Source organism: Hydra vulgaris, chromosome 12, assembly GCF_038396675.1.
Source record: "Hydra vulgaris chromosome 12, alternate assembly HydraT2T_AEP".
NCBI lineage: Eukaryota > Metazoa > Cnidaria > Hydrozoa > Anthoathecata > Hydridae > Hydra > Hydra vulgaris.
In genome coordinates, this window is record NC_088931.1 from 40567377 (window position 1) to 40594760 (window position 27384).

General features: G+C 26.4%; 1 protein-coding gene across 3 annotated transcripts in view; it reads left to right on the forward strand.

Moving 5' to 3' along the window:
* Nucleotides 1-27384, forward strand: part of LOC100207572 (C2 domain-containing protein 3) — a 76073-nt gene that overhangs the window by 28342 nt on the left and 20347 nt on the right. For 2 of the 3 annotated variants that reach the window (XM_065813238.1, XM_065813239.1), the window contains 11 exons: nt 4512-4728; nt 6997-7870; nt 7964-8299; nt 8466-8561; nt 8651-8737; nt 8810-8914; nt 9949-10004; nt 10391-10422; nt 10527-10631; nt 12362-12570; nt 18322-18552. In XM_065813238.1, coding sequence (XP_065669310.1) covers nt 4512-4728; nt 6997-7870; nt 7964-8299; nt 8466-8561; nt 8651-8737; nt 8810-8914; nt 9949-10004; nt 10391-10422; nt 10527-10631; nt 12362-12570; nt 18322-18552 — 2348 coding nt within the window. The remainder of the gene's footprint in view (nt 1-4511; nt 4729-6996; nt 7871-7963; nt 8300-8465; nt 8562-8650; nt 8738-8809; nt 8915-9948; nt 10005-10390; nt 10423-10526; nt 10632-12361; nt 12571-18321; nt 18553-27384) is intronic. The other variant, XM_065813240.1, reaches the window with a different exon arrangement.

Below are 27384 nucleotides of genomic sequence, written 5' to 3' on the forward strand. Positions count from 1 at the left end.
TATACTCTATCTTATGACATAATTTTAGCATTTTGAGTGCAATGCTGAATGTACCATTCATCACCATAAAAACATGCAATGTACTTACCAGGTTGAAAGTTTGAAGGCTCTTATTTTGCCAAGTTAATATTTTTCAGCAAATGGGTATCATAAGCAGTATTGCTAGAGATTCTCCGTAAAAATAATTTTTCTCCACCTGGTACAAAACTGTGATAGCTTCTTGTGACTGGGACTGTGCTCATCTCTTCATATCATTTCTTTAGGTTAAAATAAGTTTTGTGGTTATTGATATCATCACTTGAAATTAAAAATATGTTAACACATTTAATGTTTTTTTTAGCCCATGTAAACAGTTCATTTGGTGTAAGAATCTGGTTTTCATTTACTGCTCGTAGACTCGCTTTTGCTGCTTCTCTTATTATAGTTTCTCCTATTCCATCACATGGACTTTTGCCATGGGATGTAGCAAAGAAGTGATGCTCAGCATTCATATTGTGGTCATCAAGATGGTACATTAAGTTTAACAGACATTTGTAATTTTTGTACTGTGACACAGCACCATCACTGAAGTATTTTACTTTATTGATTGTGGGTTGTTTGATTTTGATCATAGGGAGTAACTTTGTGAGAAAATAATGAACTGTTGTTTGGTCATGGCGAAGATGGTCAGAAGTTGTACCATAGCATTAACATTTGAGTTAATTTTTTTCATCTTTGTAATAAACAGCAAATGGATGTAAGGTAGCTTGATTGGCTTGCCAGTAAAACCCTTGTACAGCATCTTGCACAAGAAAACTATAGTCCTCTGGAAAATCCATAAGAATAAGACAAGTGTGTTAATTTCATGTTCTTTTTGCCTTTGATAAGTAGGAGGATTGTGCTTCTTTGATAAAGTGGTGGTGACAAAGGTCATACAAAGTTTCACTTAGAGTTTCAATAAACTCAATAATGCTTGTTTGGACTGTGACAAGTGCAGCTCGATCAGTTGATACCCATTGTTTGTTTGTGATCTGATCGTCAAAATCAAAATCATTATTTTCAAACACATTTTTCAAGTAAGTCTTCAAATTTACTTTACCGGGTTAGTTGGAACATAGATGATACATGCAGCTTTGACTATCTATATTACAAACACATACTTTCATCAAATCTTTGTAATATATTATATGACCCTGAGGTAAATCAGGGTCATATAATATATTACATATAAGGCACATCAACTTAGCATTTTGATGATAAGAATATATGCAAACTGAGTGACTTCCACTACTGTCAACTGTGATGCACCACTTTGGCCTTAGTTCACAGAACTTGCTGAATCCAACTTTGTGCGTAGGGTATAACTTCTTAAACTCAAGATAAAGTTCCTTTAATCGAACTAATACTAAATGTTTTTGTTTATGAATGTTTACATTAACGGGTGATGCGGAAGTTATCGGATAAATCCTAATTTCATTATTTGAGCATAATAATTAGTTTTTGTGGTTTTATGCGTAGGCATAAACGTTCTATAAAATATAAACTTTATTATTTGAAACACAATTATTTAAAATGAGGTTAAATGCAGCTGAACGAGAATCTTTTCGAAAGTGACTAAAAATGTTTTTTGTAAATAAACCTAATATAAAAAAAAAAAATCGTAAATCATTTCGAAAAGGAAGGATTTGCTCGAAGTACAATATATGATAACCTAAAAAGACTTGAAACTGTTCAATCGTTTTCTGATAGAAAGCACCCTGATCGTCCGACATCCTGGGCTAGAGAAAAGAAAGCCGAATTAACGAGACTTGTCAACAATCAAAAAGGGGTCAGTCAGAGAAAAATAGGTATTAAATTCGGTGTAAATCAATCGACAATTAGTCGTCAGTTAAAAAAAATGAATATTAAATATAGAAAACGTGAAAAGACTCCAAAATACACTATAGAACAACAAATAAAGGCAAAGAAAAGAAACAGGAAACTAGTTAACCAACTCTATAACACAAAATCGCTTCTAGTCATCGATGACGAAAAATACTTTTGTTTTGCAGGGGACAACATGCCTGGAAATTCTGGATACTACACAAACAACAAAAAGACATGCCCAGAAAGTGTTCGTTTTATAGGAAAAGAGAAATTTCCAAAAAAATTATTAATGTGGATAGCCATATCTGACCGTGGTATGTCCGAACGATTGTTTCGCACTTCCAAGGCTGTAGCGATCAGTTCATCAATCTATATTAATGAATGTTTAGAAAAATGACTTCTTCCATTTATTCACAAGTATGGAGACTTTAACTATTTATTTTGGCCAGATTTAGCAAGTTCTCATTATTCTAAAGATTTTCTAAATTGGATGGACCAATATGTCTATTACGTTGATAAAGAATCCAATCCCCCAAATGTGCCTCAAGCTCGACCAATTGAAAATTTTCGGGGACATTTGGCATAGAAGGTTTACGAGGGAGAATGGCAAGCTTCAACAGAGCAAGTTTTGATTGATCGCATTAAACTAAAACTACAAGAAATTGATTTAAACTTTTTACAGTCGCATATGAAAGGCGTCAGAGCAAAATTGAGATCAATTGCAGATGGTAGTATTTTTTCATATAAAAAATAATATATTTTTATTAAAAGATAAATGCTTTATTTTAAAAAAATATAATAGTAGTTTTTTTTTTTATTTATAAATAAGTTATTGACGTTTTTATTTTGTCCGATAACTTCCGCATCACCCGTTATTTATGAAACAAAGTTTTGTAAGTTTTTTCAATTAACCAACTATCAGGAGTTAGTGTTAGTAGTGAAAATTTTTCTTCCTTCAAACTTATTTTCATTTTATTTTTTATTGCATCTAACAGTTGGTCTATATCATTACAGTTTATACATTTTTGCTCTTTTTCCATTCTATATCTTTTCTATATTTTTCTATTCTTTATATCTTTTGGGTCTATATCTAATGCTGATGCTACTAGGTTTGTCATACTTGTTGCAAGTTTTTTTAGCTTTTTGCTTTCCTTATCCTAATTTGTTGTGCCTACTTACATTTTTGAGTGGAGATATTTCCAATAAAGACACACTCTTATTAAGAACAGTCTAATCAAGGTCTGAACAACTAAAATCTTCTTCAGCAGCTTCATCTTGAATAACTTCAGTAATTTTTCAAGTTTGAATTCATTCATACAGTCAGTACAAACTTTTTGACCAGGTTTGATCTAAAGTTGGTTTGCTATTAATATGTTGACTTTACACAATCTCTTGATAATTTTTTTCTTGTGGACTTTAAATGGATCACAACAGTATTTTTGAAGTGCTTCATATCTAGAAATATAAGCTTTTTCATGGTGAAAACTCCTTATTTGGTTCGAAAGTGTATCCTATCCTTTGAATAAAAACTTCAATATCAGTATCTTTTAGTCTTATTCTTCCTACCATTCTACAATTTGACATTTTATCACAATATTCATTTAAAACTCTTCCCACACAACATTTCTCTGACATTTTTTACTAATCTAAAAATATTAAAATTGAGGGTTAAACATGTAACATAGTCTAAAAAAAAACTTTTTTATATTTTTCCAGTAATAAAATCAATAAAAATCAAGTACAATCAAGTACAAATGTGGTTAAAACTGTTTAAAATGCAACCAATAAACTATTTCTATATATAACTATTTCTGCATGCACAAAACTTTTTAGTTTTTGGTTCTTGCAATATTAAAAAATAAAGTAATAAAATTCAGAAAATACTGTGTGGGTTTAGATTTTAATACAAACTCTTGAAGGAATTGAAGTATTTTACACTCAAATTATAACCATGTGAAAATTATATTATTATAATTATATGCATAAAATTAAACAAAAACATATTATAAAATCTTATCAAATAAATTAAGTTAAGACACTGATAATGTTATTTTTAGGAAAAACTGATTATATTTATTCAGGGAAAAATTAAAAATATACACCTAAGTGATAGGGCTACTATCATGTCATAAGATAGAGTATAGGTCTTTAAATTTTTTTTGGTGATTGTCTATGTAAAGAACCTCGCCAGTAAAAAGTTTCATAATTTATTTTAACTGTCCACGCTACTTTCTATTTCCTATCCTAGATTCTATGCCTACAAAGTGAATGTAATTTATTACATTTTTTTAATAAAGTGATATTTTAACAGGCTGCTGCAAGTGCTAAAATAACTTTTTGATTCAATTATAACTTTTAAACGGTTTGGTCAATCGAGCTGAAATTTTCAGAATAGTGTTTTTTTTTCAAAAAAGCTGTGGGTGGTCAAAATTTGAAGTAAATTTGAGGTGGTACCCTGGGGCACTTTTGAAAAACTAGGTGATTTCATATGGAATAACCCATATATATATATATATATATATATATATATATACATATATATATATATATATATATATACATACATACATATATATATACATACATATATATATATATATATATATATATATATATATGTATATGTATATATGTATATGTATATATATATATATGCATGCATTTAGATGAAACTCCTAAAGAAGTTGTGAATCATTCACCAGCAAAAATAATAAACAGTTTTCCTGGTAAAATACTTTCAGCTTGTACATATTCGGATGTCATTTTAAATAAGGAACAAAGTGACAATATTTTAACTACATTATTGGTGAAAGGTCAGCATTTGAGAGATGCTATGCTAAAATCAAGCATAAATTCCCAGCTAATTAGATGCAATGAAACTGAGTATGAATTTATTAATAAAGTTTTGACACACGAATTTAAAAATTTTTAAATATTTTTGTGTTACTAATTTAACAATTATTTTGTTATTAAACAACCAAAAATAGTATTTTCTAACAAGAGTAATGGTAGCATTGCTTGATTTTATTGAGGCCAATATAACATGTTCTAACTGTTAGCAACAGCATTTTCAGGTATTGATGCTCTTTTTTTGTCGATATACTATGAACACTTATCGGTTAGGTAAACTCATTCTTTGACTTGTTATTGGTTTCAAAGAATGAAGATACAGAAAATTTGCAAATTACACTATGTAACAAGTTCTCACTTTTGTTCTGTTTCTGGGTTGAAAGTGTGTTTTCCTAACCCGTTAGTTCTAGAACAGAAAGGAAATCGCTGTTCCAGAAAAAAAAAGGAAATTCTAGATTTGCTTCCAATGCTGAGCTTTCTCCTATAATATTTCTGAACTGCTAGAGTTGTCCAGATGTTTCTACAATTCTCCTAAACACTCTAGAAGGCTCCAGAAACTTCCAGAACTTTCAAGAAACTCTCAGAACTTTCTAGAACGTTCTGGAATGTTCTAGAAAAGTAGCTGTATAAGTATAAAAGCACAGGTGTCTCGAACCAAGATTCCAATTCGTGTTGTTGCAGACTGAAAAGATAGTGATTTGTAGTTAATGAGAATTATTTTTTTGATATGGCATCAAGAGTTTGTTTGCATCCAGCTGATTCATTCTGCTATGTGTGCGGACAATTCATAAAGACAAGAACGAAAAAGTATTCTGTGGAAGCAAGTTGTATAATGTGCGAGACCTACAAGGCATACTTCGGCTTGCCTGTTGGGGACCAAGACAAATCTTGTGCACCGCATTTCACATGCGAGTATTGCAAGAAAACACTTGAAGGTAAATTGAATAGTTGCTTCTTGCATAGATCTGCTTTAATTTATTTTAATAAAATTTCTACTCCTTGAAATGATCTAGTTCATTTCAAGGAGTTGTAATTTACAAAGTTTTGTCATAAGTCATGCATGTACTGTAGGCAAATATGTTCCATCTTGAAATCGTTCCATATTTTGAAATTTCCTGTTGACAAGTTATAATTCTTATGCATTATTATGTGCTATGTTACAGGTTGATACAGAGGAGTGAAGTGAGCCATGAAGTTTGCTATCTCGCAAATTTGGCAAGAGCTGACTGGCCCTCAAGCAAATGCTACTTCTGCATGGTAAACCCAAAAAATCGTTGCACCAGCAAAAATGCCCATCAGATTGTTTGTTTGGACATACCTTCTTCCATAGCCCCAGTACCACACAGCCCTGATCTACCTGTTCCGACTTCTCCTAAGCGACATCGGCCATCTTCAGGAGACAGCAGCAATTCACTATGATTCTGCAGATAAAGTTGGGGATAGAAAGCTGTACACCCTATCTAATCAGAAAGACATTAATGATTTGATTAGAGACCTAGGGCTTACAAAATTGAATGCTGAGCTTCTCATATCCAGGCTCAGACATTAGAACTTGGCTGATGTAGTGTACAAGTCACAGATCAGAGGAAGCAGGATCAAATATTCTTTAACTCTTTCAGTCAGCATGATGGGCTGTGCTTTTGCAACGATGTTGCTGGTCTATTCCAGGCTATAGGTGTTGCATATAATCCTATTGAATAAGGCCTATTCATAAACAGTTCATCCTGGAGCCTCAAAGCTGTGTTGCTTCACAATCGAAACAACTACCCGTCTCTCCTGATGGATCATTCTGTGCATCTCAAAGGGGACTACACAAGGACAATATAACAAAAACATGATGAGGGTCTAAATTTGGTGGCTACTTTAAAAGATCGATTCACAGTACAATCATAAATCTAGAAAATCTAAGCATTTCTGAATCTTGTTGAGTGGTTTCCAACTGTGTTTGTCTATTACTTGTGCAATTTTTGTTTTTACCTGATCATAATGATGAAAATGAAAAAAAATCATTATATTTTCACAAAAAAATGAGTTTTCTTTGCGCTGTTTTTGTGTAAGCAAAGTTTGTGCCTAATGAAGTGATTTTTTCACATAAGTTAATTGAAGTATGACACTTAGAAGCCAGGAACAAATGTTGTGTTACATAGTGTTATAAGCTCAATTCTTAAGTGCAGTAGTGATCAATGATCACAGCTGCACTCTAGATTCTTTATCAAATATGGAGTTAATTCTTTACCAAGATTATTTAATTATTTATTTATGTTTATGGCTATTTTTTTATAGTTTTTTTTTTTTTAATAGTGGTTTTAAGGATCACAATAATGTTGAAATTCCAAACGTCCTTAATCAAAATCTTGTAGAAATAATGGAAAGAAAAACTATTGATCTTGTACTTGGTAATGAGGATGAAATTTTATTGGAGCAATTTTCAGATCATAGTGTCATAGAAAGTGAAGAAGGAGATCCGCTTCATGATTCATCTTTATTGTCAGATCTTTTCTACACTAAAAAAAAAGAAAATAAACTCGATGAAAGTTCAGTTATTTTATCAGAAGATTCTGGAGAAGAAACATCTATTCATTCCTTAAAAAAACAAAATAAACATTTTAAAAACGAGAATAAAGATTTGCTTTGTGGAGATAATAATGACAATGGCAGTGTAGATAGTAGTGACAGCAGCGTTTTATTAGAATCTAATAAAATCTATTTAAAAGAACCTAAAAATAATTTTAACAAAGAAAGTTTGAGCATAGATCAGATAACTAATTTAAGCAAAGTTAAATTTGCAAAATTTCATGTTCAAGAACTTCATTTGTATCAGTTTTATGAAAGTTTAATTTATTATGTTGAGTTTAAATTTCCTGTTCACAAGAGCATAGAAGTTGTGAGATTAGTATCACGCTCTAAAGATGGCAATTGTGTAAAATTCGATAGGTGCTTGGAATTACCAGTTAGTTTTAATGAGGAAACAATTAATTATTGGCTAAATTGCCACATTAATTTAAATCTTTTTGCAAAATATGGAAACAATAAACCAGATCTTTTTGGAAGTGGTTCTCTAAGCTTAAAGGATGTTGCTATAAACCAAAATCTTGCTACTGAGTTCATGATTGATATATTTGACAAACATGCTTACAGTAACAAAGATAAATATGTTTCAATTGGGAATTTACAGGTCTTAGTATTATAATTTAAAATATTTTTATTAAAAAAGAAAAGTTATGGTAATGATATTTTATGGTGATGATTTTTTTTCTTTTAAATATAGATTGTAATAGAGCTGTTACCCAATGTTAATAGTTCTTCAAATTATTTACAAAAACCAGAGAAAAAGGTAACTAGAAATGATGAATGTAGTAATTCCCTCCAAATACATCATGAATGTAGCAAGTCCCTCCGAATACATCATGAAAAAGATCAAATTTTGTTAGGGAAGTTAGACAATGAGTTGCAAAATCTCATTGCAATCTATGAAGGATCAGTGAATTTTAATGAATGTTTTCATTGGAATCTATATTGTATATGTCGAGTTTTTTGGGTGGATTATGAGATGAAAACAAAAGTGATATGGGGTTCATGCAATCCCAAGTTTAATTTTGAGCAGGTTAGTTATTTTAATAATTTTGAGTAGATTAGCCTTTTTAATAATTTTCATTGTTTCTTATAATAGTACTATAATAATAATACTTATAATAATAATTTAAAATAATATAATAATATAATAAAACTTATAATAATTCTTATAATAATAATGTTCTAAATATTTTTAGATTGTTCCTATTAAAACAAAAAGCTTTCATAAAACAGAGAAAAATTATTTGATTATAGAATTATGGAATAAACCTTTAAATCAAGGTAAAGATAAGGTAGGGAAAATTTTTTCAGTTTTTCTAATACAATTATATTTTTTGCTTTATATTAATGTTTTTTTTTTTTTTGTCTCATATATTTATAGCTACTAGGTATTTGTAAAGTACCACTTCAAACATTATTTACTGTATTTAAAGATTGTGATCTTGCAGACATCTTTCTAAAATCACAGGTATTCTATATTAGTTTACTTAATATAATTTCATTAAAAAAAAAGTTAATTAAAATGTTTCATTTAATTTAGTGTCCAGTTATTCTTTGTGATAGCCGTATGTCAGTTTTTGATCTTATTACTGGTAAAGAGAGTGGCACTCTTAAACTGTTGGTTGCAGTTGGCTTACCTAAACAGGTATTTAAAGGATTAAATTATAGTAGATAGTAATACACTGTGTAAAAGTATGATCTACATAAGATATTCTATTATACTGTAGAGCAGAGTATCTATATTAGACATCTGAAACAGCTAATTCTATCCTTGTCTATTTTTTATTATTAACTTTATTTTCATTTTAAAATAAAAAGTTTGCACAAAAATATTTTTAAAATCAATAGAGTTGTTAATAGAGAAATGATTGCATCTACAGTAGTAGCAAAATTGATTTGTGCTAAAGCCTACCTTCTTGTTGCTGAAAATACGCCAGACAAAGCATGAATCAAGTTAAATTATTAGATGCTCAGAGATCAATTGTCAAGACAGCATGTCAACTTAAGACATACAAATTATACAATTGTATAATTTCTTTACGGCTTTGTCTAAGTGTTAAAATAGGCCACACTTTTCACATCTTGTTTTATATAGTAGCTTTTTGAGGTGTCAAGCAGTTTGAGTAATGGAATATGTTCAATGAAGTTGATAGTTACTTTGTGCTGAGGGCTCCAAACAAGACTCTAAACATTGGAGAGTAAGAGATTTTTAAAAGTTTTCGGATCTGAAGATCTCTCTAATAATGAGTGTACTTAAGAACGAATGCCCAGTTAATTAGAATAGTACTTTAAATATAGACCAATACTTCTTATCTCCCATAAAAAATGACTGACATTAAGTGTTGACAAATACATATTTGTGCAGTTATAAGGATTTCTTGCTGGTGATTGTTTATCAAAGCTGATTGTGGTCTTAACTTGGTTTGATTTATAACATCTTCACATTATATCTTGTAATTAAAAATATAATCTGAAATTATTCATTATTATTAAATTAAAACTAACACCACCAACACCAATTTTTCAGAAATATGAATTAAAAAAATGAAATAAAAGTACATTATTTAAAAAGAAAGTTTTCTGAAAATTCTCAACCTTTTTTTATTATTAATTTTACTTTTTTATACATCGATATTTTAACCAATTAAGTGATAAACTATATGAGTATTTAATGTTCAGATAAGTTATCTCCTTCATATGCAAGTATCTCATCTCCAAATAAAAGGAATTGATAGGTAAGTTTTTTTTTCAAATTTAATTTAAAGTAAACATTTTTTTTTATATATATTCACTTTCTCAAGGTGCAGGGGGCCACTATAGTTGTAGAGGTTACTTGCTTCAACTAAATATATCATATCAAAAAATTAGTTGGAAAATCAATAATTGAAATAACTACTAGGGGTATACTGTGAGGGGAAGCGGGAGGGTTATGTTATTGTTTTAAATTTATAAATGTAAAAAATGTTAATATTTTTTTTTTTTTTTTTTATTAAAAATTAAATTTTGTAATGTTTTTAAAAATACAAAAAGTTTACAATATTTTTTATTCATAATTTCATTTAATTTTATTCTTTTTTTCACATAATTTTTAGATAATTAAAATAAAGTGGTTTATATTTAGAAAAATTGATGTTATGCAACAAAGTTCAAATGGTAAAACTTATTTTTTCCAAATCTTTTTTTTTGTAAAAGCATTTTATATTCACATACACATTTCAGATGGCTTCTTATAATAATATTTTTTGACTTTTGTTTAGTACTTCATGAAATTGAAATTGCTGTTGAAAAACTAAACATAGTTTTTTCAGATGGGAGAGAAGCTGAATGCTATATCAAGTACAATTTTCCTGAGCAACATTTTGGTGTGTTTACTTGGATGTTCTAATAAAATGTTTGCTTTAAGAAGGGATTACCTATTTTAAATGTGTTGTACTTGTTAAAATGGTGTTGCAATTAAAAAAAACTAGGGCAGAGTATACCCATCTTATTGAAGCATCTAAAGCTGCTAATTCAAAATTAGAATTTAATGACAACTAAAATCAAAAATTAATGACTATTGACTAAAATATTTTGAGTTTTTGTTTATTATACTGAAAAAAAAACAACAAAAAAACACACTAACAGGTATTAAAATCTTTTAATAAAAAAATTTCTTTAAAAGATTTTATTTCCCTTTTTTTTTTTGTTTTCTTGTTTTATAATGAAAAAAGTTTTTAAAATACTTACTTTCTAGTACTTTCTAGACAACAACAAAAATGACTACAAATACCATTCTTAAATGATGTAAAGTATTTTGAAAATGAAAAAAGCAATATCTCAATTGCCTTAAAGTTCCTACCTTCCCTTTTAATTTTAATGATTGTCAGAAGCAATTTAAATAACTTACTCAAAGGTTCAGGTACACAAACTTGCACAGTTGTCTACAATGTCCGTAAATGATGTAAACTTGTTTTAAGATATATATACAAGTAATACTCATATTGAGATATATATGCAAATAATACTTATATTGAGATATATATGCAAATAATACTCACATTAAGATATATATGCAAATAATACTCATATTGAGATATATATGCAAATAATACTTATATTGAGATATATATGCAAATAATACTTATATTGAGATATATAATGAAAATAATACTCACATTAAGATATATATGCAAATAATACTCATATTGAGATATATATGCAAATAATACTTATATTGAGATATATATGCAAATAATACTTATATTGAGATATATAATGCAAATAATACTCATATTAAGATATATATGCAAGTAATACTCATATTGAGATGTATATGCAAATAATACTCATATTAAGATATATATGCAAATAATACTCAGATTGAGATATATATGCAAATAATAGTCATATTAAGATATAAGTGCAAATAATACTTATATCGAGATATATATGCAAATAATACTCATATTGAGATATATATGCAAATAATACTCACATTGAGATATATAAGCAAATAATACGCATATTTTAAAATAATTTAAAATAAGTAACACCACAACATTTAAGAAAAAAAATTATTTTGTACTTTGATCCTATATAATCAAGATAAAATATTTAAAATGAAATAAAATTGTGCGAATATATATATATATATATATATATATATATATATATATATATATATATATATATATATATATATATATATATATATATTATTTTAATTTTCTAGTAAAACACAATATCATTATTATTTTATAGTTGTTCCATTTTATGTTATGTAAACTTACCTTGTTCATTTTCAAATCAAAATGCAAAGTGATTAATGTAAAAAAAACATTTTTTTCTGACGTAATGCAGTCAGTTTTTTATTGATGTGGGGTTTCTTAAGACATAAAATTATTTTTTATCTTTAAACAAACTTATTTAATTAACTTATTAAGTTGTTTTTTTTTTTTAAGAATGTTATATTTATTTTTATATTAACATGGTACAAAATTAAAGTTAACTAAATTTTCCCTGCTGTTATTTCTTCAAAATAGAAGTTTTTAGTCTTCATGACAATGTTATTGTTTTTCAATATTTATATTCATATTTATGGTCTTTGTTATAGGGGATTTCAAAATGTCTTATTTTCAAACAAAACCAAGATTATTTATGTCAAATCCACAAACAGATCGCCACATATTTTCTCTTCCCTTTAACATACAGTTACAACAATGTTTACTTCAGTGTATGAATACACACAGATCTACAGATATCATTTTTGAGATATGGAAACAAAGCTGCGATGTTCATAAAAGTGACTTACTTGTTGGGAAGGTATTCCTTTTTTTTGCAACTAAATTAAAGGTTTAAAAGTTTCATCATTTCAAATTCATTGATAAAAGTTAAAATCTTTTTTATTGGATTTTTTTTTCAGTATAAACAATTTTATTGAGTTTTTTTGCATACACGAATTGATTATTTGTGTAGATAAAAAAGCATCTTCATATTCTATTATATTTTAATGAAAGCTTTATTTATAGGTGCATTTATAGGTGCTTTATTTAAAAGGTGCATTCTTGCCATCTCGACTGTTACCAACAAATTTTTGTGGTAACAAACTTCTTGACCTTTTTTTTTCCCCTTTACCATTGTGTAACAATAATATTATCTAATATTACAATTAGTTGAATAAATTTAAAAGTAGAAAACTTTAAACAATATGCTTTGTAGGCCTCTCACATCTTAAGATATGCTTTTGCAGAATACTTTCTTTCTCTTTTATTATAAGTTATTGCCTCATAACAAAATGCATCTATTGGATGCAAAATTAATGTCATCTAAATCAAATAGTAATTGCTCTTTAACTAAGGTTTGTTTATCTCTTATTCAGCAATAACAAATAACTGAAATTTTGGTTCAAAAGTCAACTGTGCTTATACTTATGTTGCTAACTTTTTTTTTAACTTATGAAAAATTTCAAAATATCATCCTGATCACAGAAGCAAAGTTATTGACAATAAATATTTCATGTTTATTGTGAAATAAATATTTCATGTTTGTTGTGAAATAAGTATTTCATGTTTATTGTGGGACAATAAACATTTCATGTTTATTGTGGCACAAATATTTCATGTTTATTTTGGGACAATAAATATTTCCTGTTTATTATGGGGCAATAAATATTTCATGTTTATTGTGGGACAATAAATATTTCCTGTTTATTACAAGACAATAAATATTTCATGTTTATTGTGGTACAATAAATATTTCATGTTTATTGTGGGAAAATAAATATTTCATGTTTATTATGGGACAATAAATATTTCATTTTTATTGTGGGATGATATATTTTATTGTGGGATATTATATATTTTATTGTGGGATATTATATATTTTATGTTTATTGTGGAACAATAAATATTTCATGTTAATTTTAGGCATAATGGGGTTAAGAAAACACAATATTTACCTAGGCAACAACAATAGAATATATGTTACATAGTATAATAAATACCAAATATTTTATTACATCATGTAATATTTTTGTATTTATTACACTATGCAAAAAGTGTTACATAATATAATAAATATAAAATGACCACAGTAAAAAAAAAATTTACAACTAATTCTGGTTTTTTATTGCTAAAGATTTTTTTTTCTGTTTCTTTTTTTTGTTAAAGTTCAAGCTAATAAACTTATATGTATTAGAATTATATGTAAGTTCAAGTATTCAGTATATCATACTATGACAGCTATTAAAATGCTTTTTCTCATCTTTTTGTGAAAAATAGTGTCTGGAATAAAGTGTGCATTTTAAAGTTAAGAGCGGAATATACTAGTGTCATGCTAACCTTTATATAAGAGTATTTGTACAGTAGCAGTACCTTGAATGTAAAAACTAGACATAATTTGAAAATTAAATTGTCAACTGATATTATATATATATATATATATATATATATATATATATATATATATATATATATATATATATATATATATATATATATATATATATTTATATATATATATATATTTGATTTTTGCTCATGCGCTTTTTTATGTGAGCATACAATTGTATTCCCATAGGATGAGTTAAACAATTGTTAATAACAAATTGCAATGGGCAAAAGCGATTTTAGAAGTTTATTATTTGAAGCAATTGCGATTGTTAATTTTTATATTTCTAGATAAAAGTTTTTATGAAAAATAGTTTTATGTTTTAAAGCAATTTTAATACAAATTATCTAACCTGGTTAGACAAATATTACTTATGGTTATTTGTCCATCAGGTCAGGCAAAGCTAATTTAAAAAATTAATGCATGTACTTTTCTAACCACAAGTATCACCAAGAAATGCTTGTCTTTTAAGTTTGTTTATTTGTATTTAAAGTTGATTAAAGTAGTAATGAGCTTATATTTACCTGATTTCTATTTTATTTTTATTTTGGCATATAAAAATAAGTATTTTTATCCTGTATTTATATTACACGGATTAATATTTGTTTTATACGACATAATATAATTATTTAAAACGTAATATAAACAAATAATTGTATTGTATAGACACTACAAACAATTTAGGATTCAGAACTGAATTTTAATCTTATGGAAGAAATGTGCCATGGTTCTACATATTGTGTAAATACTAAACAGTTATAGAACTAAGCAAAAGCTATGGTTAATAATATACTTATTAACCACAGTTTTTGTTAATAAACTTTTGTTAATAATTTTTGTGGCATAAGTTACAACAGATTTAGGCTTTGATGATTTTGTGGACAAGAAATCATAACCTTAAGTACAGTAAGCTATAGATCTTAAAGACACAAGCTGAGTTTTTTCAAGATGTATTATATTTTATTTTGTAAATATATGCTGCAATCCAGACCAGGATACATTTGGTTAAATTTAATATTCTAAAGCCACAAATTTGTTACAAACTTAGATTTTTTACATATTTGTATATATAATATACAAATATGCAAATAGGTATAGTGTTTGTTTGGTATATATTTAAGAAAATTAAAAGTTTTCTTTTAGTAAGAATTTACAAATTAGAGGAGATTGTGAGCTAGAAGAGCTGCTTGAAAAAGTATATCTCTTAAGATAAACATTGTAATTAACTTCAAGAATTGTTTTTTAGAAATCTTAAAGTTTATATATAATAGTATTTATAATATTTACATTTATCTAAAGCTGAAATCTATAAGTTGTTTGAAATTTCATGTTCTTAAATTCATTTTTACTTATGTGACAGAACACTTTGTTATGTGTGTTAAGGAAGCACCAAAAACAACCTTATTTGACATAATCAATACTAAAAAACAAAATTGAGATGTTTCTTCTTACTTAACTTTTTTGATGTTAATGTATAATTTTGTTTGAGGTTTCTGCAATTGACTAATGAAACATTTAAGAGTTAATTTAATCTAGAGCAATAATTTATTAAGTTATTAAACTTTATTTATTTTGATAGGATGAAAAACCAACAGACTCATAGAGAGATTCCTAAATTTTAAGTTTGCTATAAACTTTTTCAAGTTTTTAGTTTTCTTCTTCAAAGTGAAGTAAATTTTGGTATGGAATTGAGAAAAACACAAACAAAATTTGCGACCTTTAACTAGATAATTTTTTAGAAAAATAAAAGTCTCCCAAAGAAATAATACAAGTTGTGTTCATATGTTAAATAAACTTAAGAAATAATACAAGTTGTGTTCATATGTTAAATAAACTTAAGAAATAATACAAGTTGTGTTCATATGTTAAATAAACTTAAGAAATAATACAAGTTGTGTTCATATGTTAAATAAACTTAAGAAAATAAATTGAGAGTTAATTAAACTCACTAAAACAGATTATTTCCCAAGATGTAAACAAAAAACTACGTTGTTTTTAATGCTATATTATTTTTTACGATAGAAATTTCTAGCATGTTGATTTTTTCTTTTTTGAAAAAAAATTGGTCTGATTAATGTATTATCTTATCTGTTTAGTAACACAAAAAGAGTTTTAAAATAACTATAGCTTACTAAGGAACAAAAAAGAAATATTGTGAAAAGTGAAATAGATTTTTTAAAAATTGTTATTAATTTTTTAAGATAAAGATCATTTTAAGATCATTTTTGTTTTAAAATCACAGAAAACAGTTTGTTGCAAAAAATTAAGTTTTAAGTGCTCCTCTGCAGTTCTCTGTGCCAAAACCATTAGTCTTATATGCTAAAAGAAGGCTTAGAACACATTTTGGTTTTATATGCTAAAAGAAGGCTTAGAACACATTTTGGTTTTATATGCTAAAAGAAGGCTTAGAACACATTTTGGTTTTATATGCTAAAAGAAGGCTTAGAACACATTTTAGTCTTACATGCTAAAAGAAGGGCTTTTGTCCTTGTATATAAAATTTTATAATAGATGATAATACTCGTATAAAAATTTTAAGTTAACACTTTTAAAAGTCTTATTCTACCTTATGATTGTTTATAAGTTAACACTTTTAAAAGTCTTATTCTACCTTATATTTGTTTATAAGTTAACACTTTTAAAAGTCTTATTCTACCTTATATTTGTTTATAAGTTAACACTTTTAAAAGTCTTATTCTACCTTATATTTGTTTATAAGTTAACACTTTTAAAAGTCTTATTCTACCTTATATTTGTTTTATTTTAAAAACAAAGCTAATATAATAATAATAATATAAACTAAATAATATAAGTACTAAATAATATAATTACTAAACAAATGTAGTATAAGAAAGATATAAATTTAAAAGTTATCCAGACATTTCTTAAAAAACTTAATTTTAAGAAATGCTTGGATGTTTGCTTTAATATAAAAAAAATAATAATATTTTGTATTTGGGTTTAATATTTTGTATTTGACACTTTATTTAATTTGGTGAGTTTAAATCAAAACTTGTTTTCTAATGTTTATTTATAAATTAAATAAGCTGTGTTTAGCTTGCACTTAGGAATCCCTTGAAATGCCAAATTTTTTGTTAATTACAAAACTTAAAATAAAAAATCAGCAAAGTAATAGAAAAGAATTAAAAAAAAAAAGAAGGAAAAAAGAAATAAAAAATTAATAAAAAAAGAAATAAAAAATTAATAAAAAAATTAATAAAAAAAGAAATAAAAAATTAATAAAAAAAGAAATAAAAAATTAATAAAAAAAGAAATAAAAAATTAATAAAAAAAGAAATAAAAAATTAATAAAAAATCAAACTTTTGCTTCTCAACAGTCAGCTATGTAATATAAATATTTTACAAACAAATTCTCTTGTAGGATGTTAATCACTTGAAAATTATTTTTGGGTGCTTCCATAGTTTAAACTAATATTTTTATGTGCTTCCATGGTTTAAACTAATATTTTTTTGTGTTTCCTTAGTTTAAACTAGCCTTGTTCATCCACTTAACATTATTTGCTAAATTTTCGGAAAAGTATAATTTTTTGAAAACTAATGAAAATAAAATATTTATGACAACAAATTAGAGATTTCTTTCCTTTAAAAGCTGTAAATAGCTTTTTCTTTCATTTTTATGTATTTAAGTTACATTTTTTTTATAGTTATTATTATGTATTTAAGTTACATTTTTTTTATAGTTATTATTATGTATTTAAGTTACGTTTTTTTTATAGTTATTATTATGTATTTAAGTTACATTTTTTTTATAGTTATTATTATGTAGTCTATATATCTAAAGCATCTAAAATATAAGTGAAAAAATTATTGGAGAATCTGGGTTATAAGAAACATGCAAGTGCGGAAGTGATAAAATGATGACAATTATATGTGACTCAACTTTATAATACATGTATATAAGTAGTAGTGGAAGATTTAATAGTAGTAAATTTAGTACTAGTAGTGTGTGTGTGTGTATATATATATATATATATATATATATATATATATATATATATATATATATATATATATATATATATATATATATATATATATATATAAATACATACATACATAGATAAATATACATACATACATAATATTGCTATTTGTTTTGCTGTTTAAGTATGATGTCATAAGTGATGCTTCAATTTCACATTCAATGTCATTTGTAATTTTTAGGGAACACTAGAAATATCAAAGATTTTTTTATTGTTTTATGCCAGTAGTGGAAATCCCAGCATGCAGCAGTTGAGTATTCCGATTTTACCTGATAAAAACTTTTGCAAGGGTTCCTTAGAACTGTATATTAAATATACTCTTCATCAAGAAAATTTTGCTACTGTAACCAATATGACAGAAACAAAGACTATTTTTTTATCTGTATCAATTATGCGTTTGTGTGGGCTGAAGGTATAATTTTTTAATTGCTTTTCATAAAAAACCTTATAAATAAGTTTAATTTTCAAAGTAATTAAATTTCCAAATTTTTCTTTTATTATATCAATTTCTTTCTTGTGTATAAACATACATACACACATACATACATACATACATACATACATACATACATACATACATACATACATACATACATACATACATACATACATTTATTTTATTTATATTTATATTTAAATATATATATATATATATATATATATATATATATATATATATATATATATATATATATATATTTAAATGAAGAAAGTACAACTTTTCTATGGTACTTTTATTCCTATACGCCAATCATTAGCTATTAAATGCAAAATCAAAAATAAAAATTATGCAGTGTAGTCTGCAAATGGAAAAAATAAAGAAGCATTTTGTAAAAATTTTTTAAAATAATGATCTATTTATATTCATCAGTTGTAATTTTAAAATTGTTAATTCTCTGAACTTAACATTAAGTCTTAATTACAACTCTTTCCTAACTGCAAGCTGGATTCTTCAATCAGTTATATACATGCTGACTCTAACAACCTTCCTAACATACTAAAAAGTTATTGCACTTCTTATTAAGATGCATTAGTTAAATTAGTTAACAAAACGTTCTGGTACAACCCACCTTTCAGTACTGGTGTTGCATCAAAAATTGGCAGTTGTTTTTTATCCATGGTAGATCTGCACTTTATGATTGCTCACAAGCTTGGCACAATATTTAATTAAAATACAATTAAAATAAGCTACTTATGTATGCCAAATGTCAAATCCATCATTAATTTGCACAATCACAGGATATTATATAACCAGGGTACATCTGAGGAAAAAAACTTGATTGACAAAAAAAATGTATTTTTTGGCTTCTGTGAAATCCTTTTAAATCTCTGTATGCTAATCACCTATAACCTTTTAACATTAATAAAGACAGAAATAATGTTATATTTCTATTTTGACCCCTGTATATGCATCAATTAAACTGTAAAGCTATTGAACAAATATGGTGTACTGTTAACATTAGAAGAATTATTTATAGACCACCTCTTAATCACAACAATGACTCTATCGCACTCTTATATCTTGAGTAAGCAATGTTAGGATCATTAGTTTTGGCATCTGATGCGGTCTAAAATATAGTATTTGTTTGTATGTGCTTAGCCAGAAATTTCAATTTTAACAAGATAACATAGAATAAAGGTTTAGCATATGCATCAGTAGCCACCACCTTGTCAGATCATCGATTTGTGCATACTCACAAAGATCATTTTATTTTCCTAGTGGTTAATTTTCCATCATTCTGCAATACAAATGGCAAATATAAAAATTTTCTAGACTTGATACTAACTGACTCATCCAACAGCATATCCAATATTGAGCCACCTTCTCCACTTTGCAACATTACCAACCAACACCACCTGTCTATTGAATGGCATCTGACTACCCCTGAAACAATAAAAAGACCTGTTTTTGTGCAGTCAAATTTGAACTATAGATTATCAGGCATCAAAAATCTGAATCTTGATATCTTGATATTGAATGGGATGTTTTGTTTTCTTCTAAGAACACAACACCAGATCCCAAGTTACACCATTTCTCCATAAACATAAGCAGGTTCACAATAAGTTTGCATTAAGGTTTGCAATCAAATTGAAAAGAACACTAAGCAATGCATCAGAAGCTGTGGAAATACAATAGTTTACAACAAGACAAAGAAATTACTATTAGCTACATAAAATCAAATCAAGAAATATAAAGCAAATCAGTGCTTTGCATGATTTTAATGGTGATACTATCACTTCAAGTCCCAAGATAAGTAACATTTTAAACATAAACTAGAAGCATTTGGTATCACTGGAAAACTGTTTTGCCGGATTGGTGACTTTCTAATCAAAACTAATCAAAAGCAGAGAGTTGATCTTGGCAAACAGGAGTTCAACTGGGTGTATGTAACTAGTGGTGTGCCACAGGGTAGTGTTTTGGGTTCGCTTTTGTTAATTATTTATATAAGCAATTTGTCAACAATTATCAATTACTTCAATTAATTAAATTGTAATTAAATTTATTGTTAATCCATTGTATATTATTGATGTTTTGTTATATTTTATATTGCTGTGTCACCCTACGTTGAATTGATTCAAGAAGTTTTATATCTTTTTGGAGGTGAGGATTCCATGCTTGAACTGCAAATTCAAGATGTGGACATACAAACCAAGTATATAACTTCCAGAGATTAACATCACAACTGACAAAACATGTTTCAGTTGACCAATTATTTTACCAGCTGATGAGGCAATTTTACATGCTTGTGCTGAAGATTTAAGATTGTTTGGTATTAAAACACCAAGATCTTATTCGCAGGTAGTTTTTGCAAGATTAAATCTCATTAGTGAGAGTGTAGTTTGACATAAGATTGTTTTTACCAACATGCATATCTTTACATTTATCTATATTTAGGCGTATTAGCCATGTATTAGTCTAATTAATAAAATTGTCTAGATTAGCTTGGAGTATACTTATACTGTTCTTAATATCTTTTAAATTTATTTTTGCAAGTAATTTAGTATCATCAGCATTCATTTTTATGCTTTTTCAAAGTCAAGGAAGATTATATTGACAGAATATTGGATTTGATTTTGCAACTGATTCAGTTGCAAAGTCAGGTGTTTCTAGGAGGTTTGTTACACAAGTTGACTTGTATGTACTAAGTTATTTGCATATAGATGATTCATTTTAGCACTTTTTATGATGTGTTCCATTATCTTGCATATCACTGATGTTAAAGAGATCGGTCTGTAATTGGTTGGATCTGTTTTATTTCCTTTTTTAAAGAGTGGTGTAATGTTGTCACAAGACCATTCATAAGGAATAGTTCTAGAATCGAGTGATGGTTAAAACAGAAGTGAAAGTGGTAAGGACCAAGCCAAAAGCAAACTCTTTTAATACATGTGGATGAACTCCATCTATTCCAATTGGTTTACTGGTGTCTAAATTTAGTAAAGTATTTTTAACTTTGACAATCTTATAGTCTGCTGCTGCTAAAAAGTGACGCTACATTGGCTAAGGATTTGGAATGGGGCATCAATCTTTTCTTTCATTATTCTTTCATTATTCTTTCATTATTGTAGATGAAAAAATATAACATTGTGATGAAACTTAAAGTGGAGTGCTAAATAGATTAGTGATTTGTCTGAGGTAAATTTAAATTAGGGCAGTATGAAAGTTTGTAATTAAAGCCAGACTTTAACAGTGCATCATATGACTTGTAATTAAAGCCAGACTTTAACATTGCATCATATAACAGTGCTTCACATAATGAATTTGCAGACAATTTATATTGCAATGATGGTTTAGCAATTTTTAAAAATATGAGTGGACCCCAAATAAAAAAATAAAAAAACATTTTGTTAATATATTAAAAAAACAATCTTTCTATATCAATACAGTGCAACATGAAAGTCATAAATTACCTTGATGTTACATTTGATGTAAATCTTAATGACCTTATTTTCCAACCATATTCCAAGCCCTGGAAATTCTTTAAACTATATTCACCCTGGTTGAAACCACCCGCCAAATGTTTTAAAATAACTTCTGTCTTTAATTGAGTTAAGATTGTCTGCAAATTCATTGATTGAAGAATATTTTAAAGATCCACTCCTATGACGCACTGTTAAAGTTTGTCTTTAATTACAAACTTTCCACCCTAATTCAAACTTACCTCACACCAAGAATTGTAAATGCAACACCATTTAGTTCCTTTCAGAAAAAATGTAATCTCTAATGTAGGAAAAAGCTTTTTAACCTTAATTGATAAACACTTCTCAATAAATCATAAGCTCCACCAAATTTTTAACACAAACATGATAAAATAAGTTCTAACTGTATGCTGAATATCTATTTTAAATGCACACAATCGCCACATTATAAACAATAACAAAATTTCACCTTAAACCAACTGCAACTGCCTCAATAAGAATACCTGCCCTTTGTCAAACCAATAAGAATACCTGCCCTTTTTCAAACCAATGCATTACAAAAAAACATTATATGTCAAGCTAATGTAAGTTCCAATGATCCTGCTCACACTTCTATCAATAAATTCTACATCAGTTTAAGTGAAACACCAGTTAAACTTAGATATGCCAACCATATAAAATCCTTTAATAATTGTAAGTACAAAAATGATAATCAACTATCAAAGCATATTTTGAAAGATGCAAATTTAAATCTAGTTGTTAAATGAAAATAGTTAAACAGTGCAATGCTTATAACCATAAAATTCTCTAAATTATGTATAAATGAAATGTATGAAAGTCTTTTCTTCAAAAATCTAAATCTGTTAAATAAAAAAAAGTGAAATAATATTTAAGTGCAGGCATAGAAACAAGTTTCTTCTCGTCTAATTCGACATGGGTAATTAACCAATTTTCTTCATCAATTTGTTTTGTTTTGACGTCAGAATTCAAACTATTGACTATTTGTTGTATTTTTTAAATGGTTTTTTGTTGACTTAAAAAATAGATTTCGCTGATGATTGCTGATAGGCATGAAACTTTAAGTTCTATTGTATATATATAAATATTGATCTTTTTTGTAAATAATTTACAATATATTGACCACTTTTAATCAACTAAAAGACTTTGTATCTAAACTTGATACAATAAACAGCAATATATATATATATATATATATATATATATATATATATATATATATATATATATATATATATATATATATATGTATATATATATATATATGTATATATTATATATAATATGTTATATATATATATATATATTATATATAATATATACATATATATAATATATATATAATATATACATATATACATAATATACATATATATAATATATATATATATTGCAGTTTATATATATATATATAATATATATATATGTATGTTGCTGTTTATATATATATATATATATATATATATATATATGTATATGTTGCTGTTTATATATATATATACATATATATATGTATATATATATATATATATGTTGCTGTTCATATATATACATATATATATATATATATATATATATATATTATATATATATATATATATATATATATATATATATATATATATATATATATATATATATATGTATATATATATATATATATATATATATATATGTTGCTGTTTATATATATATATATATATATATATATATATATATATATATATATATATATATATACACACACACACACACAGCGTGGAAAAAAAGAAATAGAAGATGAATGGTCAATTTGACCGGCCAACACAAGAAATTAACGGTCAACTGTTCAAATTTTTTTGTTAAGTTTTTGTCTTAGAAATTCGTCATGACTGAACTTTATCAATACAAAAGTAAATTAACTCTTGAAAATTAACAAGTTCGTATCGTAGCAAAAATATTAATATTTTTAAATAAAACCAATGCTTTTTCTAAAAGTGCAAATGGGTAATTGATAACTTTTAATTTATTTAAAAATAGTTCATTTCATTGCAATGACTTCGCTAATGGCGGAAAAAGCTACAAGAAAAATAATTAAAAAGATTAAATGAAAAAAATACAAAGTACAATTCAGATGATATTTTTAATCACATACAAAAATTTCGAATAAAAATAAAATAAGAACTTTAATCTCTGAAGTTAAAAAAGAAAAACTAGGGCACATTTTATATAACTTGCTCAATAAAATCATTTCAAAAACCGCTAATGTTATACCTTGCTCACACTGGCGGTAAAACGCAATTTATTTTAAACGCCTTTTATTTTTTTAATGTTTTAGACTGTATAAAACATCATGACAACCAACATGACAACTGTATAAAACATCAATAAACCAACATGACAAGGTTGTTTTATATTAAAACATGCTTTTTATATCGTTTGTTTTTGTTTTATACATTTTTTTATAATAAAAATTTAATGTAATTTAAATTAAAACGATTTTATCATCAGTATGAATTATTAGGGGTATTAATTAGTTAATATAAATTGTTTTAACTCTCGTTCACAGATATTATTTAAACTGAATATTTAATACAAAGAAGATGATTGTTTTACAAAACTCTACTATAAAAGTTACTAATGTTACATAAAATGAAGTTTTACTAAATAATATCCTATATATATTTTAATAATCCTATTACAAATATCCAATTCCAAACTTACAATTAGTAATTTTATTTATCTATAAATCATTCAATCAAATGTATGAGAAAAAAAAAATAAAGAAAAATAAAGCAAATTTACTAATTCCAGTTAAAAGAAAAAATGTTCTTAATTAAATACAGAAATTAATAAACATTAAAACTAATATACATTTTCACATTAATATCAATATATATTTTCATAAATGATTGACGTTCTTATTTTACTGTTATTTTAGTTGAAACATTATTTTAACTAAAATAATAGTAAAATAAGAACTTTATTCATTTATGAAAAAAAGGATTTTCAGCATTAGTAAAATGAAAGTAATTTAAAAAAGTGAAGCAAAAAAGCTTAGTAGATATAGTTTACAACATGTATAATATTTTCATCAATTTTTAATTATTGAATTTTTGATATAAAGTTAATTTTTTTATTTTTTATTTTTTTTTTATTTGTAATTCTCCTCCCCAAGGCCAACAAGGCCACTACATATGAGGAAGCTACTTGTGGTTATAACCCTCTCTCACTTCTATAACTCCGAAACATGAACCTTGACGAACAAGGCCGCTGCGCAGAGAAACAAGTTGAACGCGGTGCTACCAGGGATGTATTGGGAATCAAACTCAGAACCTCTTGCTTATGAAGCGAGCGCTCTACCACTACACCACTATCGCATTTAATGCAACATTTTAAAAACAAAGATAAAAACCAGGCAGTATTTTAAAAAAAAATTTTGTTTTAACTACTTTTTGCTTTAAAACTTTTTGCTTTAACAACCCGGTAACAATTAAAGTAGGATATCATTAACAATAAAACTATTTTTAAAAGTTTTTCAAAATTATAATGATTTTATGAAATTTTAGTATAGGCATTTTCCAAATAACATTCTGTTTATTTGTCAAACCCTGTTTTTAAATAACTCTGATTTTTTTTCAACCAGTCAACCATGACTGGCAAGAATTTATTTTGGGAGGTCAAATTAGCAAATTTAGTCATTTCGGGCGGTCATTGTCTATTGACCAGCTATTATTTTCTACGCTATATATATATATATATATATATATATATATATATATATATATATATATATGTATATATATATGTATATATATATATATATATATATATATATAAATATATATATATATATATATATATATATATATATATAAATATATATATATATATATATATATATATATATATATATATATATATATATATATATATATATATACATATATATATATTGGGTTGACAACTAAGTAATTGCAGATTTTTTTTAGAAAATTAAAAGACAATTTTTTCATGGAACAAAATAACTTTATTCTGTAATGTATTACCCATTTTGAGTAATGACCTTTTGCCACCTTTCAGGCAGCATCATAGTTCCATGTTCATAAAACTTCTGGTTATTATCAGCAAAAAACTGAAGGGTATGATTTGACATCATCATCATTATTGAAGTTTTTACCATTCAAGGAGTTTTGCAAAGATCAAAATAAAAAGTAATCAGATGGTGCAAGGTCAGAACTATATGGTGGATGTGGCAAAACATCCCAACCAAGCTCCAATAATTTTTGCCTAGTGACCAAAGATGTGTGTGGCTTTGCATTGTCATGATGGAATACAACACCTTTTCGATTTGTCAATACGAGCCGCTTTTCTTCAACTGCATTGTTCAATTTTGTTAGTTGTTCAATGTAGACATCTGAGTTGATCGTTTGGTTGGGTGGTAAAAGTTTAAAGTAGACAATTCCTTTGTAATCCCACCAAACTGATAACATAACTTTCTTTTAATGAATATCAGCTTTTGATGTTGTTTGAGTTGGTTCATCTGGCTTGCTCCACGATCTTTTCCAATTGACATTATTGTAAACAGCCCATTTTTCATCACCAGTTATAAATTGTTTTAAAAAGGATCATTTTCATTATGTTTCAAAAAGGATCATTTTCATTACGTTTCTTTAACAAATCGCAGATGTTAATGCATTGTGTTAAATGATTTTCTTTCAGTTCGTGAGGAACCCATATATCAAGTTTTCGTGCATAGCAAAGTTGTTTTTAGTGGTTTTCAATGCATTTATGTGATACATAAAACTTCTCTGCAATCTCGCTTGTTGTACTGTGATGATCCGAATCGATTATTGCTTTGATTTGGTCGTCATCAACTTTAACTGGACAACCAGAGCATTTTTCATCTTTGAGTGAAAAATCACCCGAATGAAATTTGGAAAACCAATTTTGACACTGCCTTTCTTTTAAAGCTTTGTCACCATAAGCAGCACATAACTTTTTGTGAGCTTGCAATGCGTTTTTTTCCTTTCCGCAAATAAAAAAGTAAAATATATTTGTTTTGATTTTCCATTTTTCAATAGACGCCAAACAAAAACTACACAACCAATCAAAAAAAATTTTATCCAGAGTGACAGTTGATGTACCAACTATCAAATGTGTTTGACATTTCAATTATGTCAGCAAACCTAAAAATTCAACTAAAGCTATCTATGAGTGAAATCTGTAATTATTTAGTTGCTAACCAAATATATACATATATATATACATATACATATATATATACATATACATATACATATACATATACATATACATATACATATAC